Source organism: Semicossyphus pulcher, unplaced genomic scaffold, assembly GCF_022749685.1.
Source record: "Semicossyphus pulcher isolate SPU_LCO1_2020_fin unplaced genomic scaffold, fSemPul1.0.p SCAF_13, whole genome shotgun sequence".
NCBI lineage: Eukaryota > Metazoa > Chordata > Actinopteri > Labriformes > Labridae > Semicossyphus > Semicossyphus pulcher.
In genome coordinates, this window is record NW_027211637.1 from 1,215,001 (window position 1) to 1,239,426 (window position 24,426).

Sequence of the window (24,426 nt, forward strand, 5' to 3'; positions counted from 1 at the left end):
GACGGGATGGCGGGACTGTGCGCGCTGGCCTTTGCTTCGGGAGGTGCAGTATTTGTGTTGGTTCTCAGAAATGTCTCTCAGCTCCGTCTCTCTGCTCCGTCTCTCTGCTCCGTCTCTCTTACTCTCGCTCTGGCAGGAAAAGTGGGACAATGCGACGCTGCTTCTCCAGAGGGGGGTGTTGTAATAGGTCGGCTCTGTGAAGGTCTCATAGAGGTGTGTTTAAATCACGTGTGTGTTTCTAGTTCGCCTTCAGGATGGAGGACGATCCGAGCGAGATGTAAACAGGAGCTGACCCTCCTCCCCTCGGTGCAGGAATAGTTTTTAATTGGATGCATTAAGCAGAAACATCTGCTGCAACCAGAGGGGAGTCAGGAGGTGTCAGTGTGCTGGGAGTCATCATCTGATTATTACGGATCAAACAGGACGGCTGGGAAATCCCACAGGTGTCTTTAGCTGTGTTCAGTCAGTATAAAGACAATGGTTTGTGATGAGTCATCCCTCGTGCACACCTCTGGCTGTCTCTACACCTGTGACTCGCCTGCAGCATCACTTCAACCCAACACAGCGAGCTTTAAAGACGTGCTCCTGGTGCACCCGAGGCCACGAGTCACATCGCGCTGTTGTTTTTATTTAAAACTTGGTTCTTCTTGTTTTGAAGTTTTCTGATGTAAATATTTAGTCGGCTTTCTCTCCAGCTTCAAACCAAACACAAGAAATTCATTGATATGAGTAAAAACAGAATATTTAACTATAAAACATAATCGAATGATTCATTTTTAACAGAAGAGATCAACTGTAAACACAGAGTCAGAGTGAAGTGAATTAAGATCCAAAGTTGTTCTTCAAAGAGACGGAACATGAGTTTGTTCCTTCACAGAGTGACTCAAACACAAACGTAGTCCGAGCTCTTCAATGCTGCATCAGGTCCAACAGCAGCACGGTCTCCACCAATCAGAGAACACTCAGGGTCAGCAGCAGTGAAGGTAACGTGCTGTGTGTGCCGTGCTTCACATCTCAACTGTTCGTCCAGTCTGACGCTGCTGAACGGAATCATCTCTCTCCAAATGTTTATAATAAAGTAGTTATAATACCATCCGTACATTATCTATCTCGCTTACCCTGGTCAGGGTCGCAGGGGGGGCGTGTCCAGCGACAAATGTTTTGTTCTGAGAACGTTACGTGCGATGTTCTGGTAATGTTTTGAGCGGGAAGTTTTTATGTGCTTCCCAGAATGTTCCTTTTAATAGCAGGAGAACGTTCTCTGAAAACATCTGCAGAAAGTCGCAGTGAGAATGTTCACGTTTTATAAACCACGTTGTGATAGTTCAGGCCGAACTAACGTCCTGAAAACATCCTCAGAGTGTTGACATTTAAACGTTTTGTCTTAGTTTCAGTTTTAACGTTACAAGAACTTTATTTAAAATGATAAACGTCCTTAAAACGTTTGAATATGAGATTAAACGTTTTCTTTTAAATGTAATCAGAACTTAGTAATGTTAGTCGATGTTATGGGAACAATCCCTGCTAGCTGGGTGGCCTATCCCAGCTGTGATTGGTCGAGAGGCGGGGTTACACCTGGCCAGGTCTCTAGTCCGTCACAGCACTGACACTATAGCCCTTTTTACACTGCCAGTTCAAGCCGGGATCATTACGCCTCTGTTACGTTTCGTCTTGTGTGTAAAACACACAGAGGCTGAATGGGGGGGGGCGAAGTCGCTCCTCCTCTGAGCCGTCAGCCGTCAGAGGTCGTAACAGGCGTAACGGGGTCGTTGTAAACGTTGGTTTACACCTGACGCACGTTTTGCTTCCATAAACGTCGGAACGCTGTAGAGCGGCTTGGTCCGGCGTTGCTTGGTTCAGTGTAAAATGACAAAGCTTCGTTACAGCACTGTGGGAGGGTTGCAAAGTAAAACTGGCTGTAGAGACACACAACCTTTCACACTCACCCAGTGAAGCTAACGAGCATGTCTGTGGACTGTGGGAGGAAGCCGGAGTACCTGGAGGGAACCCACGCATGCACGAGGAGAACATGCAGACTGCACACAGAAACCCCAGAACCCTGTAGCTGTCAGGCCTCAGAGCTAACCACTGCACCCCTTCATCTACCATAACCATGTTTGCACTGAGGACTCTTTAGAGTTCTTTAAATGAGCCTGTTTAACTCTGTCAGCTGATGTTCATCCGCAGCTCCAGAAGACATGAAAATAAACATTAAAAGAGGAAAATAAATAGTGTAGAGTTTAAGAGGACGCTTCATACAAACATGTAGAATACTTTAAAACAGGAGCAACAGAGCAAAACCTGTTTTGAGCCTCTGTAGTCTCTCTGTTTCCTACCAGCTGTTACACTAAGTGAAATGTGCTCCAAATGAAGATTACAGACATTTTATTAAACTGACCATCAGGATTATTAGAGGAATATGTCTGTCAGTCAGTCTGCAGCCGAACACACACGTCCTCTTGTGCTTAAACTTTGTCTCATGCGTTCATCGACACTGTGATTGAAGCCGCCGTGCTAAGTGCTGTCATTTAGCTCTCTGTAAAAACATCTGTGACCATTAATTATTTAATCACACGCTCTGTGTTTAGCATCATCATGTGAAGGCTCTCCTCCCCCTATCTCTCTCCCTCACTTGCTCACCCACTGGTACAGGCGGTGGGGGGAGAAACACTGGGTAACCATGGAAACACAGCGCAGCGTCACTTTTCTTTAAAGGCCTCGAGTTAACAGGATTAGAGGGAATTTCACAGACGAGACCTGAAAGAGCACGGACGCTTTGTGTCTCACTTTCACTCTTCGTCTCCTCTGACCTCTCAGGGAGAGATAGCACAACACAAACAGGCTGAGTGTAAATCTGTGCAGCATATTTATACTGCTGTGATGTTATAGCGCCGTCTGACAGGAGCTTTCTGCAGTTTTTTAATCCTCAGTCAGTGCGTCACGTTCACAGCGTTTGGCATCGTGTTTAAATCCTCCCAGAGACGAGCACGACTTACATCTTGGCTCCGAGAAGACTCGATCTGCCGGCCGAGAAACAGGCAACATATCAGAATGTGTTGGAGATAAGGATGCTGCTAGAAAAAGACAAATGTTGGACACCTTGTTGAAACCATCTGGAACAAGAGTTCATCTCAGGGCGCGCAGATTTAAACAGCTCCGAGATGAACAGCAGATCAGGTCCGAGGTGTGCTGAGAGACTGGTTTATCAGAGGAAGAAGAGGTGATTTGTTGTAAAAAATCTCTTTATTCACAGACAAAGTCACCCTCACATCCTCACACGTAACTAATAATAGCTGGTATATGGTGGGCTGTAGCTGCCATGGCAACAGAGGCAAAAAATGAGTGAGTGCAGAGAGGAAATCACAGCCGCACCCATCACGGGAGCAGAGAGGCAGACTGGAAACCAGCGCAGTCCGGGGGAGGCAGTGGGAGAGGCCGGAGGGACCCGCCTGACGTGCTTCAGCCAACCGGGTCGCTTCATGCTGAGGAGCCTTAATGTGGCCAACAGGAGCAAACACGTGAAGCAGCTGATGATTTATTGATTTGTGTACAGGTTCATTCGGTCAGTGCTCCAGAAGGTGTGGCTTACATACGCTGTCGTCGTCATCGCACACTGTGACAATAAACACATCAGAAACATCTGCCTGAGAGAAACCATACACTCAGCAACACTCAGCCAATCAGATGGAGCCCAGCTAGCTGTTAGCTACCCTCCGTTTATTGTGTTTATTTATTAATACTGTGGAGGCATCCCAGTTCCAGACTAATTTACCTGCGGGGACGAAGTCAATAAAGTATGTCGTGTTGTGTTACAGTGTATCGTGTTGTTATATCCTGAACACTGTGTCTTATCGTGTTGTATCACGTCGCATCGTGACGTGTGATATCGTGTCGCATTGTGTTGTGTTGTGTCATGTATCTCGTTGTGTCGTACCCTGTCTTGTGTTGTATCGTATCGTGTCTGTTCGTATAGTATTGTATCGTTTTGCGTCGTACAGTTACTTATTGTTTCAGTCTGTGTCACGTTGCTGTTACTTTGGAGGTTAGCTAGTACGATGGTTGAGGAAGAAGAGTGAGGAAGATGTGGGTGATGAAGACTTGAAAAAGAACGGCCGTCCTGATGTTTGGTTTTTATTTGATGCTGAAAATACAACTTTACAAACACAGGTGCTTCTAAATGAGTGGTGTTACTCACAGGATGTGATGTCATATTCATTCTTTGGACAACAGTTGGTATGCTTTGACTCTATCTGACTCAGGGGCCTGTGAACAATATATGATTAAACACCTTCTCTGTTTGCTGTGACCATTATCTGCAGATGTGATGCAGTGATACTGAATCACTGGTGGCAAAGGATCACACTCAAACCTTACTTGACTAAATTTGTAACGCTGTCGTTCCTATTTTATTTTCATGGTCCCATGTAGAGACTTTAATCCAACAGTGGCCCAGTCCCAACCTACAAACTCACAGCTTCACAGACGTCTAAGACTTAAAAACGCCTCAGAAATATAAAGTTTCATGTTATAACGAAACGTGAACAAACTCAGTTGTCATCCAGCAAACAGGAGGAAACAGGAGGAGCATTTGTTGGGGACTATTTTCAGTGGCGGATGAATCCACATGTGGTGCTGAAGCTGTGTCTGATTTATTTTGTGTCTTTATAGATTTTTGCACAATAATAGAGCTCCACCCGTCCTCCACTGTCCCTGAGAGATTTGGCATTTAAGCACAGTTAGTCTGAATGACTGATGTTGTTGGATTGGAGTTGGAACACTCGATGTGTAGTGATGAACGTCTCCCTCATGGATCAGCCTGTAATGTTCAGTTCAGTCTGAAACAGCTGTGAGACGACGCAGCAGCTAAACTCTCCTTTGAGACGCAGTTTCATTATTCCTGTTCAGTTTAAAAGCTCCTAAAATAACAAACATGGCGGTGTGGAGCGGCGCTGTGTAACCTCCTTCTGCAGTGTTGGTCGACGGTCTAACCACGACTGTCACAGTGAGTTACTCATGTCCTCTCGATGCCCGCTGCTGCTTCCTCTGTTATATCACATCAAATCATTTTCTCTTCTGAGCTCCGTCTCACCCTGAAGTCATCGTGTCCCGCTGCTCATACAAATATAATGGTTGCTATAATAACTGCCCGTGGTGATCACTTATTATTTGCTGAGTGATCATTTTATATTCTGTCTTTAGATCGCGTCTGTGCGCTGGGAGAAGACTGATGAAGATCAGACATGACTCTTATTATACAGTTGGTGATGGTTGTGGACATCAGGATCAGACTTGTACTTATTATTTTAACTTTCATTGAACCAGATTTGTTTTACATGGAAGACGTGGTGCAACATGAAACAAGCACATACAGCAGATAACATCGAGGTGCTGGCACTCTCACTCAGAGACAGCCTGCAACAGATTTAAAAACACATAGGGTAACTCAGTGCGCTGAATCTGGGCTGACGTGATTGGTTGAACTGATCAGAAGGTCGCGTCTGATGAGGGTCACTTTTCTTTCTTGCTAACATGTGGTTGAGGTGAAATCGTCTGTTTGCTCAGGTGTAGGCTAAAAACCTGCCTGGTTAAGTAGAGGATTGTGTAGTAAGGGTTAGAGGTATATTAAGTTACCTCTGACTATTTGTTCCACACTGATCGTCTGTCGGTTGGTGAAGGTCCTGTTGTAGTGACTAAGCCCCACACTTCAGCGGCTACCGGATGCTAGTAGGGCCGAATAACTGACGTGTGCTCAGCATGAAGGAAAGTCAACGTCCAAATTATATAACGATTATCAACCATAGAAGTGTCCGTTACCGTATGTTCCAAAACAAGAGATAATCTTTCAAACCAAGACGCGGTCAAATAACAGCCTCTGCCCATTCGCCACAGCTGTGCTGGCAGGGCATGAACCTGCCCTCAGATTGCGCCCCCTGGTGCCCGGAGGAACTATATAAACAAATAAATACCTGCCTCCCACACCTGTGTTTCCATCACCCCTGACATGACCTGATCTGACCTGACCTCCCACATGCTGGACTACATGAGCCGCTGCTCTCAGCGCCTAACATTAAGCAGAAGAAGAAGAGGGTATACTTTGTTAATCCCTGAGGGGAACTCAATGTTTCACTCTGTTATTAGAAACATGCTACACAAACACAGGCCCCAAATACACACACGCACAAACAGGACTCTATGGACACGCACTAATGGAGAGATGTCAGAGTGCGGGGGCTGCACGTGGACACGCGCCCCGAGCAGTGGGGGATTCGCTGCTTTGCTCAAGCACACCTCGACAGAGCCCAGGACAGGAGCTGGCACCACTCCAGCTACCAGCCCCAGTTCCATACTTGGTCCGTACCGGGACTTGAACCGGCCACACTCCGGTTCCCAAGTCCCTACAGACTGAGCTTCTGTCTGCTCCGTTAGGTTTTATTGGAGACGAAAAACTGGTGCATGATTTGTTGATGTAAAAGGCGCCCAGAAGACTTTATAAAATATATATATATATAAAATATAATATAAAAGTATAAGTAAAAGAAATGCATGAGAACAGCCTGCCTGTGATTATATGTCGTTGGTTATATCACTGGAAATGATGATAAGAGAACGCGAGTGAGCTCAGATGAACAACACATACAGCACATTCTAATTCTTCTCTTCATGTCCAAAGATATTAAAAATAAAACTGGTACCACACTGAGTGATCGAGTCTTTGATCCCTGATAATGATCACTTTGTAAGAGTGTAAAATGTTCCATGTGAGGACCGAACCTTCAGTTTCAGCTCGCTGCATGTTGACGCCTGCAGAGTATTAATAACCGGCTCCATGATGGATTTATAAATAGCTGCACCTTCATCTCCTCCTCTGAATGAAAGAGTTTATGCAGCGCTGAGACGTCCGATCATCAGCAGGAGAAAAGAGGAAGAGGAGGAGAAAGGGCGAGGAGATGGGTGAGGGAGGGTGTGGACAGGGAGGAGTGTGTGTGTGTGTGTGTGTGTGTGTGAGCATGCGTGTTCATCACCTGATGGTCCTCTTCCCCTCACTTGAACTCAGACATCACACAGAGGAAGAGCCTCCATCTTCCTCCTCCTTTACTTTACACATACCTCCCCCCTTTACTCCCCCACCATGCTGCTGCTCTACAACCGTTTCCTCTCTCTCCTAGAATCGATCTACCGCCGCGGGGCCAGAAGATGGAGGAAACTGTACCGAGTGAACGGACACCTCTTCCAGGCCAAGCGCTTTAACAGGGTGAGTGTGTGCAAACCTCTCTGATACACTCACAGCAGGAACACTGAGCAGGCTTTGGACGAAGTCGTCTTCATCCGAGAGATGTGGGAGTTATGACAAAGACGGAGTCACTGGGAGAGACAGGAAGGTCTTTATTATTTACCATTATTATCAGCTGATGTTTGGTCTGTCTCCAGAAGACTTGTGTTCAGTACAGGAGTGATGAGTGAAGGACATCAGTCTGTGTTCTGAGCCTCAGAGTGTCATGTGTATCGACACAGAAGCAGTTACTGTTGGCTCGCACAAGTGGATGTTTGTTGGAGGAAAATTAAGTTGAGTTGATGGTTGTTTTTGTTTGAGCAGAAGCCAGCTGATAACCACAGACCTCACCTTTACCTGCCAAGCCTACGAGAAGCTGCATGCTTGGACAGTAACTCATGTGGACTGTAGAGCGAGTGTTTGGTTTGTCTGTGATGGACTGCTGACATAGACCGATGTGTTTGCACTGTCTGCTTCCACGTTTGACTTCAAGGCTTCTTACAGGACACTCGATCATGAAGGAGTACAGGAGCCCGCTGTTCTTGTCCTCTATCAAAGGGTTAACTACCTGAATCTAACCAAACAGGGACTGTTTCACAATGTTTTCGACGTATGTCAGTTTTCGGGAGCGATCTCAGCTTTGGGTTAAAACGTTTTAACAGCACCCTCCTTTTTTAGAGTCTTTTTAAAGTGTTTTCCTTCCTTTGGCTTTCCACACCAATCACAAGCAAATCACCGCACCGTGGGGGGAAAATGCTTCTGTAGAAACATGGCAGGCTCCGTGTGTCACGTTTGGAGTATAAACAAAAAGGTGAGACAACCAAGGAGCAGGTGAAAACAATAAGGGCGGGGCACATAATCAAACAAGCGCGAAAACACACAAAGATAGGACGTAACACTGGAGACGAAAAGTGCTGCATCCTACGAAGCACGTGTTTGAAAGCCGACTGCGGCACAGCGGCGTGTCGAAGGCTGTCCCGTTTTGAAGGCTCTTTCAGATGCAGCCAACAAATGCTTCCTCCTTTTCTTGGGCTATGAAGGATCCATCGGGTGCATCCTTCACGGCCCATCGTATCCCAAGATTCACTGCGCGCCAACTCAGACTAGATGGCAAACTCTTAAACGGCCGAGGAATAAACTCTACATGTAAATGCTTTTGGTTTCAACTCAATCAAATAACCAGCGTTACACAAAAAACAAAGGGGCCTTGAAACACAGTATCTTTAAATAATTAACTTATCAACGTTAGTAATGTTAACTAGTTAGTACGCTAGCTACCTGTTGCTAGGCGACCGGAGCATCACTTTGTGACGCAACGGTAAGGGCGGGAACAGCTGTTGAAGCAAACAAGAAATCCTCCGAAGGCCAGACCGTCTCATAACAAGACGTTAACGTCCACACAGGCTACGAAGGACGAGTCATTGGAAGGATGCAGCCCTGACCTGAGACACAGCTAACAGGAGAGGATCTCTGAGCAGTGAAATACTTTAAATACAAAGTCATGACGCCGTGAAGAGCAGGAGAACGAGCGAGCGATGGTGACAGAAACCAAGATTCTTATTTTCCAGGTGATTATACACAAATAAGAACAAACGTATTAATATTTAAATGAACTTGTGCAAACAGATCCCCATAAATCTACAGCATGAACCTTTGAAACAACCTGAAGTGATCCGATCCACATGCATTGATTCTAGCGTGAGCACAGGACGAGGATCAGTCCGGCCTGTAGAGCTCTGATGGGTCCAGTTTGCAGCATTAAAGTCTGTTCTTGCTCTAAAGTGAGATTCAGCTGTGAGAAGACATTCAGTGGACCTTCAGTTGAGATGAAGGAGGATGTGATCCCTGGTTTGTCTCTCTGTCTTGTATTTGGACATGTGACATGTAGTTTACTAAAATAAACTGTGCTTCTCTTCAGAGTGACTCAGACTGTGTGAGCGCCTGCAGCTGCCCTGCGGGTCGCCCAGTCCTCCAGCCTCTCTTACAGTCAGCAGCTGCTCATGAGGATCACTTCCAGTCTGAGACTTCTCGCTAATAACCCTCTCATACTTTCCTCTAACACACACTTATGTGTGCTTGTAAATCAGTGCAGAGTGAGAGGAGGATATGGGACAGTGTGTCATAAACACGCTGCTGATGAATAATAAATGACAGCAGGTAATCAAGTCACGCTGCTGCTAAGCTATCTGGATACGGATGCATAATTCATGCTGTCCTAGATATGACTTGTTTAGCATCCTGTGCTACACACACACACACACACACACACACACTCAGGTAGCTGAATGTAAGTGTGGGCTTTCATCATCTCTCCTCAGAAGTAGCAGAGAGACATTAAGCTGTTTCAATCAGCCTCTAAGTACCTGATGTGTTTTCATCTGAACAGGAAGTGAGCAGCTCCTGCTGCTGCTGGAACGTCTGTAGCTTTGTGTTGTCGTTAGCTTTAGCCAGGTGATGCTACACAGTCTTAGCATGTGTTTGTGTCGTTCCTTTAAAGGTGATATTTTCCGATTCTACCTGCAGTTTGCCACGAGATCAGAATCTGAGACGGCTTTCAGAACGCTCTGAGCACTTCAGTCAGCGTGTACGAGTCTGAACATGACAGGAACACCTGAGAGGACAGGTAGCTTCAGGATCAGTGCGGGGGGGAACATGTTCACCATCTGTTCCTGTCACTTCCTGTGTGCAGTGAAGCCTTTGGTTCAGCCCGGTTAAACAAAGAAATCCTGTTTTTCGACAGTTCGCTCGTGAAGTGCGAGCAGGAAGTTTAAAGACACAAAGAGTGGGTTTTGTTATTGTTCCCCCGCTCCGCAAAAAGGCTCTTACTTTGAAAAACCTCCCCTGGGTGCTGTAGTCCTAATGTCTCTGCAGAATTCAGCGCAGCGCCATCTTCCTGACTCAGCTCTTTGCTCGGACGTCCACGCCTTGATGTGGTCGTTATTACTGTGCTGCTGCACTGTGGAGCCGGCCTTATTCAATAACAGAGACATACAGATGTGCATTAGTACCTCCTAATAATAATGATGATAATGCTGATGATGGCTGTGCTGCAGAGAACTACCATACAGACACACCCACACTTAGACTGCTGCTCTGCCTCTTCATGCTGCTGTGACTCCTTCAACATAAAACAGACTTTCTGTCGTAGTTACACTCTGATGATTGTCCTGATTCAGGAGGTGTGTGCAGGTAGAGTTTAGGGAGGAGGTTGTTGTTGTTTATTAAGAGACAGACATAAGACCATGTCAATAGAAGTATGTGCAGAAGAAAGCTGTACTGTTTAAAGGAAGGACTTAAAGCAGCACTTTTTAAAAAGACAAAGAAATCAAACGTCCTTTGATAATCGATAAAGCCGTCCCTCCAGGAAGCTGTGATGTTGTTTTCCTGCAAATGCACGCAAATTCAAACAATTGCTGCAACTTTTCCGCAAATCTATTTCCCCATGCTCGATGGCTTCTTGTTTTTATTCACTCATGTGTCTGTGCTGAAAGCTGCTAGCTGTCCTCTTAGATGTAGATTCTCCTTTGCACTGTAATGTGCAGATGAAACGCAAAATGAGCATTTCACAGCTGTTGGCTTCAGTTTCTCTCAGTTTTTACGTCACAGAAATCGACCTGAAACAGCTCGCTCAGCCAATAGATGGCTTTGTTGGAGTGTGTGTCCCGCTCGCTCACAGTGGATGTGTAACATGAGAAAAGCTTAAAGTGCAACGTTTTCAGAAAGCTGCTGTGACAATCAGACATTTGAGGCTTCAACAATCACAGAAAAAAGCTGCAAAATCCTGGAGCAGAGAAAACAAAGTGAGTCATGTTCTGCCTCTGATGTGATATCATTTAATACCGTAGATAAGTACATGTTATGAGGCTGTCTAAACATATAACATGGTACACTGTAAAACTAGTATTCTGCTGCATCCCTGTGAGCTAGGCTCACCATGGACTCCAGCTTTATACCCAACACGGTCGAGAGACTGAGATTCATCTTCTCATCTAAAGTCTAAGAAGTGTGATGCTAGACTTCTGATGAACATTATGAGCATACATGTTAGAGACAGGGCTGTCATTATTATCAATCATTATCAGTATAGTTTTATAAGAAACGTCCGTTACCTCAGGGTACGTTTATACTCAGAGCACGTCCGACTGACTCTTTACTCTCTCACAGACCCAACACTCCCACTAAGTGTTTGCACTGGTAACCAGTAAGTCTTCAGACTGGATCTGTCTGACTGTTGTTGCTATGCCAGCTTCCAGCCTGCTGGTTGGTTCTCAGAAGTTGTCCTCAGAATATAAATAAGCCGGAGAGAAGTAGGTCAGGTTTCTCCTCCCTTCTCTCACTCCATCCCTCTCCTTCCTCTCAGTCTGCACACGTCTGTCTCCCCCCTCCCTCCCTCCCTCCCTCCCTCCCTCCTCCTCTTCATCCCGCTCCGTCTCCCCCTGATGCTGCAGAGCAGAAAGCTGCTTTGTGGATCCCTCCCATTAGACATAATGGGGTCTCTTTAGCTCCTGTCTCCATGTGATGGAGCAGAATTCAGTCTCTGCTGGATGTTTGCCTCTATAGGAGCTCCGTCAGGGGGAGGAGAGGCACCCGAGTCTCACGGTGCAGGAGAGAGAGAGAGGCGCAAAAAACGGGCTGCAGAGGGAAAGTGTTCTTTCTAACACTGTGAACACGACACACAAACATTTACCTTTAGCTGTTGTGTTCAGTCCTACCTGTCTGTCTGTTTGTTTGTGAGACAGCAGAGGATCAGAGGCGGCCCTTCTGGATCCAAATGAGGTTTAAAAACGTCTCAAAATAACACATTCAGAGCAGCGCGCACTGTTAGACCAGCAGGTGTTTTCCTGTCCAGTCTTTATGTGACCCCCATCACCTAGCCGTCCCTGTTTGTCCCTTTTCTGGAAACGTTGGGGGTCACAGCAGGGGTCAAGCAGCAGCCTGTACCCACATGAGGCCGTTCAGCATGAAGCCTTTTTAAAGACACAGGTCTGTACGATCTGAATTAATGACATTATTGTTCTTAATAAGTCGTGCTATGCTAACAGTTTGGACATAAGGCAGTGATGTTGGTCTGTCCAGGCTGAGATGTCTCAACAAATATTGGACATTGCGTACAAATCTTCCACAAGGAATTCAAAGACCTCAGTAATCCCCTTCAAGCAGACATTTTTAATTTCCAGAGAAACTTATGATGTACTTATTATTATGAACAAAGCAGCAGGTCACAGTTTCCTCAGCTTTAGCTCATGTGAATGTACAGCTTGGTACATCCTGAAGCTGAAGCAGTTTTCTCCACCCTGATCTCGAGCTGGGTCAAAGATATCTTTCACTTCCTGTAAATAATAAAGTAATAAAATATAAATATAATATAAAATAATAAATCTGAGCCAAACTTCAAGTTTAAAATGTAAACTGACAGGTATGTTATCAGAAGGTCGCGACCTTCCTGATGCTAACTGTCACGTATGTGTTTCATTCTTCATGTGGGGCTGTTGATGAACTGCCTGAATGGTTCCAGGTTGTTTTTTTGCTGCTCTCTACTTCAAACAAACCTCTAAAGATTTTGTAGTATGTTAGCATGCTAACATTAGCATTTAGCTATTAATTTAGCAAGTACAGGCTAACAGAAATATGAGCATGGCCTGTCATTCATTATGACAGGATCCCTGTGGATACTGAAGAAGTCGTTTTTGATATGCGAGGTGTAGAGACGTCGGTAACGGTGTTTACTGTAGTTTCATTTGTTACAGAGACGTTTAAAAGGTGCGGAAAGTCATCCAAGTTGGACTTAAAGATGTGCAGAATACTGATACTTGGATAGATAGCAGTTACATCAGTGTTAGCCCCATATACTCTGTTTGAAAGGGAGTTTGCACGCTGCTAAGGCATCTGTTGTCTCTATACATGTTAGTTAATAAGTCAGTGTCAAACTTTTGATGCAGATATTTTTGATGCAGCAGGTTAAAGATGTGATGCAGCCCGAGGGGACGACAGCTTCACATCTTATTCTCAGGGGTATGCAGGACACATTTTGTCCTCAGATCACGACTATATTTCTGAGCACGAGTTTCTACCAGAGGAAGAAGTCTGTGTATATTTGAGCTATTGTTACAGATTATTATACTTCTTCATGAAGCTGCGACCTCCTCACCCTGCTGCCTGTCTCGTCTCTGATTCTCCGGATGCTGCTCTCTGTTGTGATGCTAACAGATACGGTTAATACTGAGGATGTTGTTGTTGTATGACTGCACAGATTGGATCAGATGTCCCCGGTCCGCTCACTCTGATGAGTCTCTGTGTCAGTGGTGAATCACACACAGCATCATCTCTCAGCAGGTCAGCTTCCAGGCACTCGAATGATCTGTAGCTCTGTCCATCGATAAAAGCTTTTCTCCTCGTCGTTTTAACCCCGAGCTGCAGGACAGTCAGAGCTCCTCATGGCTCACACAGAGGGATTATCTGTGCTGGTTTCAGTCTGATGGCTGCTGGGTGATTGAGTTTGACAGTTTCCCCTAAAATAAAATGACTAAATTAAGTTGTTCCTGATTACCCGGGCTGTTTGTCTCATGTCCTTAAAATGAGTCCTTTTGTTGTAAAGCCGGCGCTGGTCTGACCGGAATACGTCTGAATCACACGTCATGTCGTGCAGACGCCCTTTAATATAAGAATATGTGATAAATCCTGAGGTAATGGAATCATAGTGGAGGAGAGCAGACTGGGATTACATCTCTGCTGCAGCAGTGGGCAGTGGGAAGACGTCCAGTTAGGTCAAGGACGTCACTGACGGACTGACGCAGAGCCTCCAGACAATAAACCTAATGTACCTGCACTGTTCATGCAGGCTGGGAGGTTTGTTGTGCACATCCTGTGTCCCAGCCTGTTCAGCTGAAGTTTAGATTTATCATATGTCATATGGTAAACGATGTTTTTGTCTTATCTCAGGTCATGTGTTTGTGTTCTGGCATGCAGAGACTCTCATGCAGCATCTTTTCTGCTTGTTTTAACTGGTCATGACGCCTATATGGGTGCAGAGAAAATCCATCATACTGTCACTAAGGTTGACTTTGAGAAACACACGACACTGAGATGTGATTAGTCTGTCTCCATACTTTATATATTGTTTGTTAATGAACCTGACTTTTTAGGTCACTGCTGAGGTTTGTTATGTCCATATTTTCTGTGTCCCTTTGTCCACGATGTTGGTTTTATTCTTCCATTATTCAGAATACTACGACGGCATATTAGAGCTTTAAAAAAGAACAAAACGGAGCCAGAGGAGAAGAGTAATATTCCGATAAAAAATATCTGAGATTAAAGTCGTAAATTTGCCAGAAAAAAGGCAAATTCATGAGATTATAAAGTCATAAATGTGTGAGAAACAAAAACTAGTAAAATCGTGTTTATAGGAACCCCTTAGAGCCTCGACCCCCAAAAAGCAGGTTGTGGTTCACGGCCCCCTCCCTCTGACTCACCTGTGTCTCCGCCCTGTCGGCTCTGCTGCTCACACAGGCGTGCATGGCACGGAGCTCGGAGCAGATTCAGCCTCTCTGCACACAAGAAGCAGACTGAAAGACTGAGCGACCCTCTGCTGCAGAAACACACGTTTCTCTGCTCCCCGTTTGCCCCAGGGGTAACATCACACATGAGAGTTACCCTACGACCTCATGACGGGTACTGACAGGAAACACACCTGCATTATGGACAGAGAGACTACTTTAAACACTACGATAAACACTGTTTCACACGTTTATGACTTTAAACGTTATTTTCTCACAAATGTTTCTGACAAATTTACGACTTTAATCTCAGAATATGACATGTTTTTGTTTGTTACAGTGGCCCTAACACACTGTCGTACAACACACTGTGGGTTAAATCTTTTCCCTGTGCAGTTTCAGTTTGTTCCTTATTGACCATCCAAAGAAACCTGTCTGGTGAAGCCTCTCTGCACTCTGACCTGTTTTGAATGCTCAGTGAAAGTTAAGCTAAATGTCTTGTTCAGTGGTGCTTTACAGGTGATCACTTCTCTGCTGATGTTGTCTGTTGTGTAACGTCTGATGAGTAAATACCGTCCCTCCTGGACTCCTCTGTGGAAACACCTGGCTCAGGAAACAGTGCTGTGTGTGTGACTCAGTGTTACGCGTCAGCATGAAGAGCTCAGTTACATCTTCATTAGTAAGAAGATCTTTGTTGTGATGCAACAGAGCACAAGTCGTCTTTTCACAGAGCTCATTTAAATGGGTTTCATTCGATGAGAAGCCTTTAGTGTGACGTCTAGACATCTTACAACAACAGATCTAAGAAGCTGCAATATCATTCTCACTGTAAAGGTTTCACTGCACAGCAGCAGCTTCAGAGACTCAAACGTTGTACATGTCTTCAAGTAATTAAATTGAGTTCGATCGCGATGCTCTTGTGTCATGAAAGTTATAAAAAGTTAACGTGTGGCTCTAACTGGGAGCATCAGTGACTAAATGAACATCATGCTGTGCTGAAGAAGACTTGAAACTTTGAGACCATAAACTCATCAGGAACATGTTTACAGAGGGAATACATCAGGAGAGGAGGAGGAGCATGTTCTCATAGACTTCTATAGGATCAGCCCCCTGCTGGACATGAGGAAGAAAACAAAGAGGCTGCGTCCGGTCTCACGTACAGTCTGATTTAAAGGCCTCTTTGCTCATTGATCTCGGATATAAAAAAGCCTCTAAAGGAACCTGATGATGGAGAAGTGCTGAGCCTGACTCTGCTGAGGAATAAAGGCAGCAGTGATACCTGTCTGATCCGCTGACAGGTGTTCTACACGGCTGATGCTCTCAGGTTGAGTGTGTGTCGAGCGGGAAAGGAAGAGAGAGCGAGGGGAAAGTTAGTGATTAATTCATAAACGCTCGTCTTCACCTCGATGTGGAGTCACATTGGGCCGACTGAAGGAAGCCTTTGAAGTCCAGCTGAAGCATCTCCATGGCAACAGAGCTCAGACTGAGGCTCTTTGTTCTTTACACACACACACACACACACACACGCTGCATCCTAAGTGTTTGGTCTCCAGAGGGACGTTGTGCTGACAGATTTATTGATGTTTAGGGACGCTGAGCTGCAAACTTAACTTCCTTTGGTGTTAATATAGAAGCTGAAAAATAACCACAGACCGAAAGGAGCAGAGAGCAAACACTCCGGACCTGATGTAACAGAGGGAGCTTTAGTTAGTCAACAGGAGATCGTGTTGTCTCGTGTTTTATATGTAAAAGTGACTCAGACACTGGATTCCTTCTGGTCAACATTCCCACCTACACGTCCGCCCTCTTTATCTTAAAGGATTCAAATCACAACATCAGTTTTCTGTGCATTTTCACAAAGTCTGAACTGAGTTGGGAAAAAAAGCTTTCAGGTTTTCTGCTGAGAACGATCTACAGACTGATGTTAAACTTCAAAGCCTGAATGTTGTGTGTGTAAATCCTTTTATTGTCGCTCCTCCAGGCCTCTCTGACCTTAAAGGGACAGACCTGGTTTAATAAAGGTCAGATGAAATAATAAACATTTATAAGATGTATATGAGGCACAGGATGAGCCTGGGGCGGGCTGCACAAAAACCTCAGTACGGTTTCTTTAGTTCAGGAAAAACAGAAACATTTAAGAGATTTCTCAGCTGTAAAAACCTACAATTTCAGTTCAGTTGTACCTGCACCTCACCTGTTATTGTCTCACAACGTATACCTCTGAGAAACACCGGACCTGACCGGAAGGATCCCGTAATAAAAGAGCGATCATTCGTATCAAAGGGGCTGGAACAGGAAGCTGCATGAGTCATCAGCTGTCAGATCTATAGTGTAAAGATTATTGCTCGTTGTTCAGCATTTTGAGTTCTTCTAAGGATGGGCTCATTTTCTTACATTGTCTCCCAAAACTCAGCCATGCTGTTGGAGTGAAGATAAAGTGAAAGGAACCCTCAGTCTGTTTTTTCTTTACTTGCTCACTTGGGTGTTTTTGGCACTTTTTCTACTTTACAGACCAAGATAAGAAGAAACCGACCTTTTAACATTTTAAGGAAATATTCAGCAGACTATATCAGTTTGTTTTGTATGAAGGACGAGACCTTAAAGTCATAATTTAATAATCATGTAAATAAATGTCTGTAAGTCTCTCTCTATCTCTGAATGAGGTAACACATGGTGACTGAGCCGATGGCCCACTGATGAAAGCCTTTGCATCTGCAGTATATAGTATTATTATGGGCTGGGTGTCTGTGGCGGCGCCCAGTTAGTGACGCGTTTTCCATCAGCCAGCAGTGGTTGGTCTGTCAGAGAGGGTAGGCGGAGCTAAGCGGCTGCTTCTCCGCTCTCTGCAAGTGTTGCGAGTAAACAGTAATCTACTATGGCTGAACAAACAAAGAAAAGATGGATGACTACAGATACAACTTCAACAAGAAGTGAAAATCCAAAGAAGAAACAAACTCGACGCTCAGATGAAGCAAACAGTCTGAAAAGGAAAGCGACCGTCAGCCAGGAAAATCAGGAGTTACAACCGGAGCCGACCGTGGACGTCTGGTTAAACACCATGAGGGGGCGCCAAAGAGAACAGAACTGAAGTCTTCAAGATTAAATCTTTAACTCTAAAATCCTAAGATATCATTATATATATATATATATCATCACGTTTAGCTTGTAACAGAATAATAACCGTATCGGTCGCTTCTGCTCCAGAGGAGAACAGAAGGTGTTCCCGGTGTGATCGCACGAGAGGTCGCAAATATGTTGATCATTACAATCTGATCTGATCTTTTCAGCAACATGTCTGCAGGTTTGTTTTCTATGTCAGATGAACGCAGACTTCAGCTCCTGTTTTTACACACAGAGTGTTTCAGCCATGACAGAGTAGGAGGATGCTTTATGTTCATGTGGTAAAGGTACAGTCTGTGCATGTTTCATTACTAAGGAGAAGGAGGTCGTGTATATTTTGTGAAGTCCATGTGACCTCGGCAGCTTGTCTGCATGACACGTCAGAAAATAAACAACTAGAACTACAAACACGTCAGAGAACTACAGAGTTAACAACATACTTATTCTCAGTTTAAATAATTCCTTCTGTTGACCGAACAACGCAGTCCGACAACATTTGAAACCTCCCCAACACAGCTGAGGATTTGGACATGACAGTGTCTTATTGGTACATGACCATTAAACAATTCAGATTAATTGATACGTGTAATCTACAGTTTATTTCTTTTTTCAGTGGGTCTGCTGAACAAGCCTCCACGAACCATCGGAGGGTGTCTCCATGTTTGTTTTGGTCCCAGTGAAACATTTATTAAACCTCAGCAGCCGTTTACACCAAGTTTGGATGTGTGACACGTTTTAACACCTAACAAGTAGCCACTGTCTGTCTTATATAAACCTGTCAGTGCTTCCTGTTGATGAACACATGGTGAGAAATCACTAGTGATCGATCAGGTCAGTGTGTGAGTTAAACTCTGACCGTGTGTTTGTGCTCTTTCTCACAGAAAGCCGACTGTGGCCACTGTAGTGAAAGGATATGGGGGCTGGGCCGGCAGGGCTACAAGTGTATCAACTGCAAACTGCTGGTCCATAAGCGCTGTCACAGACTCTTCCCTCAGACCTGCCAAACGCTTATGGTGAGTATATGAGCAGCTATGAGCAGCTATGAGCAGCTATGAGCAGCTATGAGCACGTGAGGAGTAACAGGCTGTCAGTTCATCACAGCACACAGAACAACACAGGCTGTCAGAGCTCACATGATGTTTATATGATACAGATCTTTATTCCCTCACAGCCCCACTTTAACACGTCTTATATTCTTATACTGCACATTACTCTCTAATCTTTTCCTTTCATGTTACAGCCTGTTTCTAACAACATGAGTCTTATTTTCTCAGTCTCGGCCGCCCTGTGAGAGTAGGCGGGTACACAGGGACATTTGGAGTGGTGACTGACGCTGGTCAGTGTCAGGGCTCGTCTAATATCCTCTGGGAGCTTTTCCAGCTCTGTCCTTTGCAATAATCAAATACAGCTTCGTCGTATTTTGTTCAGACTCTTGGAACAACCAGTCACAGATGCATGTCAGAGATAGATTTAATCCTGGAGCCACAGGCTGATTTATAGACCAGCACGAGATTTAAAAGTCAATTCTCTGAGCGACTGTTAGCCGATGTAAAGAAGATAAAACAAGAAGCTGTCTGACCTGCTCGAGTTTTTCTCCTGGACACGTTAACTCACCAACATTCAGCTGGCTGACAAATTAAATCTGTGCAGGAAGCAAAAGATCATCAGGCCATGTGTATAACTTTATCCATAATTTGGTAACTATGGTAACAGGTATCTGACTTGGTGAGTGGTCTAAGATAACAAGCTGTCCATTTGCTAATAAAACAAACAACTTTCACAACCAGTTATTTCTTCATCAGCTTTAACACCAAAACACTGAAATATACACGTCCAAACAATGCTTGTATATAAAGATGGCCGATGCGTCTCCTCCTCCTCTCGTTGTTTAAAGTGAAGCCTAAACCCGCCCGGAGCGGGCGCTGCCATCGTGCTCCTCTGTTTCCAGAGCCGCCGTGTTGACGTCCCGCCCCTTCCTCTACCCGACACACACCTTTACCTTGTGTCCTCGGCGTGTTGGAGCCCTCAGGTGTCCTTGGCGTGTTGGAGCCCTCAGGTGTCCTTGACGTGTTGGAGCCCTCAGGTGTCCTTGGCGTGTTGGAGCCCTCAGGTGTCCTTGGCGTGTCGGAGCCCTCAGGTGGGCTCAGTCTGCAGCAGAACAGCTTCTTGTGTCGGTCTGAAGCAGATATTCACGCTGATGGAAAGTTCAATGACTGTAGTGTTAGTGTTAGTTACGTCTCCTCTCGCCGTTCCTCCTCTACTCTGCTACTCAGGAACAGAACGCTGCAGGGGCCCATTTGTCAACAGAGCTGTCAATCATGAGGCCACACCCCCTTTTTATAGCATCAAATAACTCATTAAAGTAAACTTCTCACTTGGACGCAAATCAGCATGATAAGAACTAACTATAATGACAGAAACCTTGTTTGAGAAAATGTATTTGACGTGTATTTTGATTTTATAGTTTGACTCATGTCCCATCTGTTAACATGGAGGAGGCGGGCTTTATGAGCTATACTGCAGCCAGTCAGCAGGGGGCGCTAGAGAGGGTGTGGCTTCACTGTTAGGGGGCTGTCATGTCATTTTTTGTGATTATTAGAAAATGATATCCAAACACAATAAACTGCAATAACCCCTCATCGAGACCTGTTCAGGTTTGTGTCCTGGTTAAAAACAGAGGAGTGAACTGAAAATCTAACAGCTTCTTTTTATGAGCAGAAATAGAATCGAGGCTCTGTTCGTGCTTTTGAAATGTCAGACTCAGTGTTTGAAGTTCTCCTCAGGTAAAGCTTTCATGAAGGGAAGTTAATTTATCTCACTCTGTGCACGAGAAACATTCATAACGTTTCTGCACGTGCTCCGTCTGCACCCGTATGTCCATCCTAAAATGTACGAGCTGTGGTGTGTTCTTTTTGTTATATGATCTTTCAGTTTAAGCTCAGGACCTCTGTGACCCCCGTCCTAACGTGCCCTGCAGCAAACATGTATGACTGAATGATAAAGAGATGTTGCACAGGCGTTCTCCTGAGCGTGTGCTGTCAGCTGCTGCAGTAGCTCAGATACATTCATGAAAGATCACAGAGATCAATGCATTCAAACACAACTCTCAAAAGCTCCCCTTCATCATTTCCTGTTTGTCTTCCTGCAGCTCGGCCTCACATTCTATTGAAATGAGGCGTTAAATTTAGCAACAGCAAACCAGTTAACTGCAGGTAATTAATCCATCTGACCAAACGAATTTCAGCCTGACTGGATAATCAATGTTTCTCAGGAAGGACTGTTTCCCCTCTTTATCACAGCTTCACCTCAGAGGCAGATAAGACACTTTGAGCGCTGATAGGATGAAATGCTGAAACCTCTTTTCTGGAGAGAGCCTTTATTGTCATTAGAGCTAAAGCGTGTCCTTCCATGAGCCGAGAGCAGCTCCCCAAACTCACGCTTTGCAGACATGATTCACCGTCCCCTCGTCCAGGAGTGTGAAACCATGAGTGGATATTTTGGTGAATATTTACTGTTGAATGTCTTCGCTCAGGATCCAGCCATGCCATCACAGGAGCCCCCCTCAGACGGCAAAGGTGAAGAGGTGGACCTTCCACCAGACGACACAGAGGACACAGACGGGAGTAAGTCACATTTTTCTTCTCTTTTATGCCTTTTATTGAGAGAGGACAGTGAGTAGTGTTGGAAACAGGGGAAGAGAGAGAGGGGACGACATGTGACAGAGGGCCGAGGGTGGGAGTCGAGCCCGGGGCCGCTGCGTCGAGGACTGCAGCCTCTGTATGTGGGACGCGTGACTTCCACCACCGAGCTAAACATGCACCCTATTTTTCTTCTCTTTTAAACGAGGAGGTGGAAAGCTCTCATGTTACTGCGTCCTTGTTTTCTTCAATGATTCCTAAACTTTGGCACCCCGGGGGCAGGTTAGAGTCTTACTGACAGTGTGTGCAAAGAGGTAACTGCTATCAGGCACTCTTTTGCATTAACCCATACACTTTATATTTTATATTTTACCTTATATTTGAGTAGTTTTTTGTATTTCTCTATCTTATCTTATCTTATCTAACCTTCTCATTACTTGCGTCACAGTATTGTGACTCTAAAGTTGCAAAGTGAAGACTGACCTGAGAACCAAGTAGTGTAAGGCCCAATCCTAAAGTCTAAGTGCAGTGAGTCCAAGGTTTGAAAACTATCACTATCATGACATCACATGTTGCCTGGAAACCAGATGCACCTTAAATGATTAGAATAAAAGCCGACCTCCAGGATGTAACTGTGTGTCTCACATTTTTATTTAAGCAAACTATCAAAGTCAGAGAGACGTTGATGTAAATCATAAACATCTTTACAAATGTACGACTGAACTTATTCACCGTCCATGCTCACTTTGTTCACGTTTAGTTTCTTTTTGTTCAAACTTTATTGAATACTGCTGCAATGTACGAACATTTGTTTACATTAAGTTCGCTAAGTCCCACAGGAAAGTCTGCAGATATGCGGACTCGGGGAAAGTCTGCACTAAGCACTCACACACTCACCAGGAACGCGCCTCAAAGTCCGAGAGCCTGTGAGTGTGGAGATCGGGGTTATGATATCTTAAACTGCTCGTTTACTTGGTGGAAATTTACATGAAGCAACTTGTTTCTCAGATTATGAACGCTGCTGCCGGAATGAAACGGACATTACACCAAGAGCAGACAACCATGACTAACGGACCGGTTAAAATGACCACAAAAACATAAAGACACTCTGCACTACAGTTTGTATATATTATTTAAACAGTACATTATACACAAGTACCAGAGCATGAGTGAGGAAGCAGCAGGAGAGTCTCAGACGAACCATCCCATCACCTCCTCCATGATCTCTAACCACCGCCCTGTCTCTGAGTGTTCCTCTTAAATCCTCTTGAACTGAGGCTGAGGGCTGACGGAGGGCTGACGGTGGGCTGACGGTGGGCTGTGTGGGGGTCTCTGATATGAGGTGCTGTGGGACACCCTGTGGATTGACCTAGTTTGGTACTTCCTGTCGCTGCTACACTTGATTCTCTGTGCTCTGACTCCATCTAGTGGCTGAAAACTGAACAACACGTTACAGAGTCACGTTGTAACTACCTGTGTGTGTTTGTGTGTTTGTTTCAGTACCTTTCTTACCGCACAACTGTACAGTGGATAAATCAGAGGATGCAGACACAGAGGTGAGGAGGCTCGTTTATGTAAAAAGTGCAGAAGAATAAAACTTCAGTGACAAAAAGTAAAAGCAATCAGACTCAAACTGTGACCTCTGACCTCTCCCCACTGCAGGACATCAAAGCCGTGGTGGACGGCATCGACGGCATCAAGCTGTCTCCGGGTCTGGCTCTCGGTCTGGGAGACTTCGACCTGATCCGAGTGATCGGGCGCGGCAGCTACGCCAAAGTCCTGCTGGTGCGGTTAAAGAAGAACGAGCAGGTGTACGCCATGAAGGTGGTGAAGAAGGAGCTGGTGCATGATGACGAGGTGAGACGCTCCTGAGGACACCTGCGATGTAAAGAGGGGGATGTGTATACAACAGAACGTGTTTTCAAAACATGCCAATCAAACAAACACACAACACACTTCTAACACATCATGCTTCACAAACAAACACGGCAGGTAGTAACAGCACAAAAATATGTCCTACAAAAGAGAGACAACAGGGCCTGCAGAAGGATTCACCACTAACCAGCATGTCTTTGGACTGTGGGAGGAAGCCGGAGCACCCGGAGGGAACCCACGCATGCACGGGGAGAACCTGCAGACTCCACACAGGAAGGCGACAGCGCTAACCACTGCATCACCGTGTGTGCAGCCCCGTTACAACGCGAATACAATTAAATATAATTTTCAGTTGCAATAAGACAAGAAAGGAGGGGGATCAATACTTTTGCAAGGCCCTGCATCACGTGACTTTTGCACCTGTCCTTTAGCTGTGATCGTGGCTTCTCAGGAATGCCCTGAGTCATTTGGCCTCCATAACAGCAGGTGGCGCTATGCGTCAGTTAAAACAGGTCGAACGCTTTGCATGACTGTAGCAAAGAACTTCTATTCTCTTTAAACTATCAATTATTATCAACTATTCAAAGTTTGCTGTGGATAAATGTCCACGTGTGTCTGGCAGTGAACTTCAGGGCGTTTGTAAAACATGTTTTTCTTGTGTATTAGCTTTTGCAGGAAATGAGCTCCACAGAGGTGAGACAGGCAGGAGGGACAGGAACACAGCTACATGAAGGCTTGCTCCACCTCCCGAGTCACTGTGTAAATAACTGCATCAGTCGAGGGGCATAAATCAGCCTTTTGCTCTGCTTCTCAGGACGTCACTTCCTAAAGATGACTTAATTTAAATGAGAATAAAACTCGAGGACTAGCCGTCACTGCAGACAGATAGACTTCCTGCAGCTGGGCACCGAGCGAGATCAAGAGTCATCTGCCACATCATAAAGTAAAAGTGGAAGCTCCTCAAATCAGTGAGGATTTTGTGCGTATGTCTTCATATCATCAGCAGCTGAACGCAGAAAGACTCTTTCTT

General features: G+C 45.1%; 1 protein-coding gene across 1 annotated transcript in view; it reads left to right on the forward strand.

The window, feature by feature from the left end:
- Positions 1–24,426, forward strand: part of prkcz (protein kinase C, zeta) — a 69,560-nt gene that overhangs the window by 7,995 nt on the left and 37,139 nt on the right. The window contains exons 2-6 of the mRNA XM_069660485.1: positions 7,167–7,252; positions 18,765–18,896; positions 21,416–21,506; positions 23,022–23,077; positions 23,184–23,378. Coding sequence (XP_069516586.1) covers positions 7,167–7,252; positions 18,765–18,896; positions 21,416–21,506; positions 23,022–23,077; positions 23,184–23,378 — 560 coding nt within the window. The remainder of the gene's footprint in view (positions 1–7,166; positions 7,253–18,764; positions 18,897–21,415; positions 21,507–23,021; positions 23,078–23,183; positions 23,379–24,426) is intronic.